At 36.9% G+C, this 8,284-nt stretch overlaps 1 protein-coding gene across 1 annotated transcript; it reads left to right on the forward strand.

Moving 5' to 3' along the window:
- The first annotated feature begins 5,230 nt into the window (after positions 1-5,230).
- gdf6b (growth differentiation factor 6b) lies at positions 5,231-7,713 on the forward strand. Its single transcript, XM_067426099.1, has 2 exons — positions 5,231-5,591; positions 6,824-7,713. The coding sequence occupies exons 1-2, from the start codon at positions 5,231-5,233 to the stop codon at positions 7,711-7,713; spliced, it is 1,251 nt and encodes a 416-aa protein (XP_067282200.1).
- The last annotated feature ends 571 nt before the right edge of the window (positions 7,714-8,284 follow it).

Genomic DNA, 8,284 nt, shown 5'->3' on the forward strand with positions numbered 1-8,284 from the left:
TCTCATGTGAGCGACAGGTTGTCCCACTCTTGGCCCAGTAAGTATGCCGTCAGAGAAGAGATATCACTGCAAGAGATAGGGAAACGTATTTTGAGAGGAACATGAATTAAGATTACAAATAAAAAAAATGATGTACATTGATAAATGATTTAGTCTATGATAAATTCTGCAATAAAAGATTACATTGTTCTGGGATCATGTATGGAGGCAGGTGAATAAGATCTCTATTTGCAACAGAGTCTCTTCAGCTTTTCAATTTAGGATTGTACATAGATTGCACATCACTCAGCTCCTTAGAAGTCAGTTTGACCCAAGCAATTCTTCCATAAATGTAAGATACTCATTGCATTTGGGACTCATCTATAATTGGGATTTATTGGTCAAAAGTTCTTCAATATACAAGTGGAATATTTGGATTAGAGTTACAGTGTCGGAGCGCTTGGCTTTGCTTTTAGGTCTTCCAAATAGACGATGATTATTTGACATCCCCGCCTTTGCTGATAGGAAAAAATATATTGTTATCCCCTGGAAAAGTGATACATTTTTAAAGGGATGGCACACGGGCCAGCCTATGCTCTCCACGTGCATCACTGAGCTTTGGCCACACATAACCCTGACACTAGTTCACCACTGTTCCTTCCATGGGCCACTTTTGATAGATACTGACCAATACAGACCGGGAACACCCCACAAGAGAAGCAGTTTTGGAGATGTTCTGACCCTGTCGCCAAGCCATCACAATTTGGCCCTTGTCAAATTCGCTAAAATCCTTACACTTGCCCATTTGTTCTGATTTTAACACATCAACTTGTTCACTTGCTGCCTAATATATAATATAATATAATATAATATAATATAATTAATATAATATAATATAATATAATATAATATAATATATCCTACCCACTAACAGGTGCTGTGATGAGATAATCAGTGTAATTCACTTCACCTGCCATTATGTTGTGCTTGTGCTGTGTATTTCTACAAATAAAGTCTGAAATCAAATGTCTGAAATAAAGTACATACAGTCTTGTTCAAAATAATAGCAGTACAATGTGACTAACCAGAATAATCAAGGTTTTTAGTATATTTTTTATTGCTACGTGGCAAACAAGTTACCAGTAGGTTCAGTAGATTGTCAGAAAACAAACAAGACCCAGCATTCATGATATGCACGCTCTTAAGGCTGTGCAATTGGGCAATTAGTTGAAAGGGGTGTGTTCAAAAAAATAGCAGTGTCTACCTTTGACTGTACAAACTCAAAACTATTTTGTACAAACATTTTTTTTCTTTCTGGGATTTAGCAATCCTGTGAATCACTAAACTAATATTTAGTTGTATGACCACAGTTTTTTAAAACTGCTTGACATCTGTGTGGCATGGAGTCAACCAACTTGTGGCACCTCTCAGCTGTTATTCCACTCCATGATTCTTTAACAACATTCCACAATTCATTCACATTTCTTGGTTTTGCTTCAGAAACAGCATTTTTGATATCACCCCACAAGTTCTCAATTGGATTAAGGTCTGGAGATTGGGCTGGCCACTCCATAACATTCATTTTGTTGGTTTGGAACCAAGACTTTGCCCGTTTACTAGTGTGTTTTGGGTCATTGTCTTGTTGAAACAACCATTTCAAGGGCATGTCCTCTTCAGCATAGGGCAACATGACCTCTTCAAGTATTTTAACATATGCAAACTGATCCATGATCCCTGGTATGCGATAAATAGGCCCAACACCATAGTAGGAGAAACATGCCCATATCATGATGCTTGCACCTCCATGCTTCACTGTCTTCACTGTGTACTGTGGCTTGAATTCAGAGTTTGGGGGTCGTCTCACAAACTGCCTGTGGCCCTTGGACCCAAAAAGAACAATTTTACTCTCATCAATCCACAAAATGTTCCTCCATTTCTCTTTAGGCCAGTTGATGTGTTCTTTGGCAAATTGTAACCTCTTCTGCACATGCCTTTTTTTTTTTAACAGAGGGACTTTGCGGGGGATTCTTGAAAATAGATTAGCTTCACACAGACGTCTTCTAACTGTCACAGTACTTACAGGTAACTCCAGACTGTCTTTGATCATCCTGGAGGTGATCATTGGCTGAGCCTTTGCCATTCTGGTTATTCTTCTATCCATTTTGATGGTTGTCTTCCGTTTTCTTCCACGTCTCTCTGGTTTTCCTCTCCATTTTAAGGCATTGGAGATCATTTTAGCTGAACAGCCTATCATTTTTTGCACCTCTTTATAGGTTTTCCCCTCTCTAATAAACTTTTTAATCAAAGTACGCTGTTCTTCTGAACAATGTCTTGAACGACCCATTTTCCTCAGCTTTCAAATGCATGTTCAACAAGTGTTGGCTTCATCCTTAAATAGGGGCCACCTGATTCACACCTGTTTCTTCACAAAATTGATGACCTCAGTGATTGAATGCCACACTGCTATTTTTTTGAACACACCCCTTTCAACTAATTGCCCAATTGCACAGCCTTAAGAGCGTGCATATCATGAATGCTGGGTCTCATTTGTTTTCTGAGAATCTACTGAACCTACTGGTAACTTGTTTGCCACGTAGCAATAAAAAATATACTAAAAACCTTGATTATTCTGGTTAGTCACATTGTACTGCTATTATTTTGAACAAGACTGTAAATGCATCAAAGGAAAATGATGTCCTTGGTATAGGGTCGGCAATTTTGGGGAGGCTAGCATTCCAGCTTCCCTTCAGAGCGCTCTCCACAGCCGGTACGGTGCTACGGACAGATTGTGCTCCCAGCATCATATTCATGTGGTTTGAGGCTCTATGAACGTCCATACCTCCACCTACCCTTAAAACAATGCAAATACAGTGTCGGTTGCACAATAGACCGTTTTCACAGACTGTGTTCTTAGACACAGTTATCCTGCAATGTTTTTTGTATTTTAATTTCTAAAAAATGTAATGTACATTAATAACACATACTTTGTATTATATAACTTTTTAATCAAATTACAAAAACAAGTTTCCGCTGCTGTGAGGGTGTTTCTAATACAGCGTCTATGGGAGTGATGGTAAAATTAACATCTTTCTCTCGTTTCACTGCCGTTATCAATCTCAATATTTTTTCCCTCTTTGTAAAACTTGTGAAATCTCTATTGTGGACACAAATTGATTGTATACTCTCATTCACCGCTATAAATGTTAACCCGCTCTGAGAAACCTGGAAATGTGAAAAGGGTCTATCTGATAGGTAGCTTTATTCATCACCTGTAATCTGAGGTTAGAACAAATCATCATAACACTGGTAATTCCGCCCACACCGAAAACATAAATTCAGGCTATAATAGAATCATGCTTATTATGTACATCAGCATTCAAAGCTTTTAAGCTGTTTGAACTGAACAGACTGAGCATCTGGCACAATATGACTGAAGCAATTGTTTATTTTGTGTATATCTTTTTCTTTTGAGTTGTCAAAACTGACACATTTTAAGTAATCTGAATTCATAGTTTTGACTTGACGTCACACACTTATAGGAACGCCCACCTGGCGCCTAGAGGGTTAAGTGTTAAAAGTAGTATAGATAATAGTAAAGTAATATGAAGTGGTACATTGTTTTTTAACCAAGACTAACATTAAGTGGGAGATTTAGTAGTGTTTAATGATTGTTATGCTAATTTACAAGACTTTCTGCTAAGTTTATTTTTTTTTTTTTTTGTACGGTATGGTGACAAGTGGAGCACAAGTGGAGCCTGAGGTAGTTTGAGAACAGATACATGTTAAATGTATTATATTCCTGTCCTCATTCAGCCTGTGATGTGCTATATTAATGCTACCAAAGCATTGTGTAACTGATTAGCAAGGTGGCATTTATTGAATTAGCGAGTTAAAGCCGGTCAAGTTTCCACTACTAAAAATCTGAAAGTAAATGTATGAATTAACATACTCAAATATTTCAAGTTCAGAGCAATTACAATTTATATTTACAAAATGAAAATCAGCAAGTTCTGCTTGCTTAAATGTTACATTTCTTACTGATTGCATTTTTTTTTTTTTTGGACAACTTCTTTGGGTTTACAGTGTAGTTAAACAGTTACAAGAACTGTGTTACTTTTTCATAAGGTCAAGTATGAAGTTAGAATCAAGAGCTTTATGGACATTCTTGAAGTATTCACAAAACAGTTGTGTTCCAAAATGTGTTTTTAATAATGACAGATATTGTGTCAGATAGCCTATCAGAATATCAGACATTATGAATTGACAGGAAATTAACAGTTTCATTATGATAAAATGTTATAGGCTAAAGTTAGTTTGGCTTCCCATGGCACATAGTAAAAATACTTTATTGCAGTTACGTTATGAACCGATTTTGCATGTGTGGATGATGCCATAAAAAAATTATTTTGCAAAAAAAAAAGAATAGCCTAATAAATAAAGCTCATGAGGAAGCAGGCCCTGAGACCCCACTAAATGGTTCACAACTGCCCTCCAATATTCAAACCAAAACTATGCCTTTGCAAACCAAGGGAGACAAGTGCCTGAGTTGCACTGAAAATCTTGCTGTTTATATATATATATATATATATATATATATATATATATATATATATATATATATATATATATATATATATATATATATATATATATATATATATATATATATATATATATATATATATATATATACACACACACACATTGCACCACTAGAGGGCGGTAAAGTCCACAGTGCTCAATCCTCACACTGACACCTGCAGAACTGAGGAAAAACCACAATCTGTCAATCACATTCACAATGAACTTAAAAGAACGAAACTTTCAAAATTAGACTTTTTTTCAATATTTGTTTCTCGTAGTCTACACAGCAGTTAAATCCATATTTAAATGTTATCCGGTAGGCCTACTACACTTTGGTTCTGATTATAAACCATTTTAAAGTAATCAATCAAAATATAAAAATTTTCATACTTATGTTTTTTTTTTTTTTTTTTTCTGTTAAAATGACGCATGTTGAAATATGGGGACATGAAGGAGGACAGTAATATCTTATTATAATAAAGCTGGGTAGGAGAGTCTTTAAGTCTTGTTTGGATTGAGTGAGCGCTAATAATGTCATGACGGTACTTAAGGAGGCTGTTCTTCAGAAGGAGCTGCTCTCAGTCTGCGCTCCTCCACACACACACACGTGTGATGTGTTCCTGTTTTTTCCAAGCAGGTCCTTCTTTTTTTCTGGTGCATTTACAAGATGTGTTCTTGTGGAGCGTCTGGGATATTTTTGACTTTTACTTTCCTTTTGCATTTTCTGTGCGTTCCCTCAATAAATCCTCTGTTTCCAAACGCATCCAAAGGGATGAAAGTGTCCAAGTCTGCGCCTGCTGATGGACACAGAAGAGCCAAACACGGCAAAAGTATATTGTCAGCAGCAGCACCGTTATCTGGAGACATACAGTCACAGCGGGCGATCAAGGATGCGATTGAACCTCACGATTACATGATCTCCATCTACAAGACTTTCTCCGCGGCTGAAAAACTGGGACTGAACGCGAGTTTTTTCCGCTCGTCAAAAGCCGCAAACACTATAACGAGTTTTGTGGACGAGGGCCAAGGTTAGTTGTTTGATTTGTTTTTAATCTGGTCCATAACTTTAGCTTTAATAAATGGCCTTTTCTCCCAATAGTTTTTCCCATTTTCATTGAGTGGCAGAACAATTAGCCTACAGCACAGGTGCGTTTAAACACTCTTAAAAATAAAGGTTCTTAATGGTTTGTTGGCGGGATGTAGCTATGGTTCCATCAAGAACCCTTAATATCCAAATAACCTTTTCATTACACAAAAGGTTATTTGTAGTGTAGACAGGTTCGTTAGACTATAAAAAGGATAGAGAAAAAAAGTTCTTTAAAGAACCACTCACAAAACAGTTCTTCAGGGAAACAAAAATGGTTCTTCTATGGCATCACCATGAAAACTGCTTTTTGGTTCTTCCTGGCATCTTTATTTTAAAGGGTGTAGATTTTGGCGGAAAAAAATAAAAATGAATAATCCTCATGAAGGTTAAATTACTAAAGAAGAAGAAGATATGTTTTTTTAGTAGTTTTATTACTTTTTCTGAAATTCAATTAGCATTCTTTTTTCCTTGACAGAATAAAACATTCCGTTTACATTCTAAAAGTTTTCATTCCAACAGACCAGTGAGAAATAAAGGGAGGCACGATACATTTTCCTCATTTATTAAGTGTTAAAATAAGTAATAAAGTATATCATGCAAATTTCTAGTTTTACTTTGTTTACACATATAGGTAACACTTTATTGTTACATTACATGTACTTATACCATAGTAATTACAGTAAATTATGCATAATTACATACAACTAAACCTCAAACCAGTTCATGGTGTTAATATATCGCAGTACTTAAAGATATAATTAAACTGTAACAATAAAACCTTAAAATAATGTGTAACTATCCATAAGGTGGCATAGTTATTGTACTTACTCAAATGAGTACAGAGTAATATTAATTAACCGTATAGGCTTACTTACTATAGAGTTACAGTCAATGTTTGGTTTAAGGTTTGTTATTTGTAATTATCCATCATTAACTGTTATTACTATAGTAAGTACATGTAATAACTATAACTAAATCACCTTAAAATAAAATGTTTCCCTACTTTTATCTAAAACTCCAAGTTAAGATAACAACTTTTTAAAACGTAACAATCTAACTTTTACAACTTATTACAGCAAAGAAAGATGATGTAATTCCTCCTGATGCCTCTCTAACTGACATTGTAAATAAATGTACAGCCACTGTCACTAAATGTGTGCTCTTTTGTTCCAGATGACCTTTTGACCTCTCCACTGTGGAGACAGAAATACTTATTCGATGTATCGACACTTTCTGAAAACGTGGAGCTCCTGGGTGCTGAACTGAGGATATACACGAAGATCTCCGGAACGTTCCGAGCATCAGAGACGGGCCCGGTGGAGATACAGCTGCTCTCCTGTCAGTCGCACACTGTGCTCGACTCCAAAACTCTGGATCTGGAGGATGCACATAAACCAAAATGGGAGGTTTTCGACGTATGGGAGACTTTTAAGGAACGACGGCGCCACTCTCACGGGACCCGCTTCTGTTTGGAGCTCAAGGCGACGCTAGATAATCCTGAGAGGGAAATCGACTTGCAATATCTTGGATTTCACAGACATGGCCGTCCGCAACTAAAGAAAGCCATACTGGTTGTTTTCACAAGGTCAAAAAAGAGACAAAGCATTTTCTACGAAAAGAGGGAGAAGATTAAACTGTGGGGTCTGGATAGTCCTGGGAAGGAAAAAGGACCTCACTTGAAATCCCGACGGAGTAGACGGACAACCCTACCTAACCGCCATGGCAAGAGGCACGGCAAAAAATCCAAATCTAGGTGCAGCAAAAAGCCCTTGCATGTGAATTTCAGGGAGCTGGGCTGGGACGATTGGATCATTGCTCCCTTAGACTATGAGGCGTATCACTGTGAGGGCATGTGTGACTTCCCTCTCCGATCTCACCTGGAGCCAACCAATCACGCCATCATACAAACTCTAATGAACTCGATGAACCCCAGCAACATGCCGCCCAGCTGCTGCGTCCCCTCCAAACTCAGCCCCATCAGCATCCTGTACATTGACGCAGGGAACAACGTTGTATACAAGCAGTATGAAGACATGGTGGTGGAGTCCTGCGGCTGCAGGTGATCGTGCTGTTCAAACTAATGAGGGAATGTAAATAAATCCGACCGTTGTGTAAATAAATGTCTGACTTTCTCACGTGCCTTCAACACTACTGGAAGCCTTGATGTACTGTAATCACAGCTGTTGGCTAACACTTATCTGGAATTATGACTTTGGACTGGAATACAAGCACAAAAAGAGGAAGAACAAAGACAAAACTTCCATATTTTGCTGGTTATTCTGTTAGTGTACACAAAAACATTACTCTTAGTTCCACTTTACAGGGCATTTTATACTTCAAAATTGTTTTGTGTGTGCAAGACAACCTTATGTATGCTTTAAATAGCTGTATTTTATGGATTGATATGTAAATGAATGATTTCTTTTTAAATTGTACAGGTACTAATTTTAATTTAAGTTATTATTCTCTTTAAGTGCTATCATTTATTCAGTAATAATATTTCACACATCTAATAAGCTATTTTAGTTATTGTATCTATCCATCTCTCTACCTCATTGTGCAAACTATGTTACCATGTAAATGCCATCCTTTGAGGGATTAACATCAAGGGTCTGTAAATATTTCATACAATGT

Source organism: Pseudorasbora parva, chromosome 19 (assembly GCF_024679245.1).
Source record: "Pseudorasbora parva isolate DD20220531a chromosome 19, ASM2467924v1, whole genome shotgun sequence".
In the NCBI taxonomy this organism is placed as follows: domain Eukaryota; kingdom Metazoa; phylum Chordata; class Actinopteri; order Cypriniformes; family Gobionidae; genus Pseudorasbora; species Pseudorasbora parva.

What these genes read in the sequence shown, in the direction of transcription:
- gdf6b (XM_067426099.1), top strand. Translation starts at nt 5,231, where the DNA reads ATGTGTTCTTGTGGAGCGTCTGGGATATTTTTGACTTTTACTTTCCTT. An exon ending in TTTTGTGGACGAGGGCCAAG is followed by an intron (nt 5,592 to 6,823) that starts GTTAGTTGTTTG and finishes CTTTTGTTCCAG; the next exon opens with ATGACCTTTTGACCTCTCCA.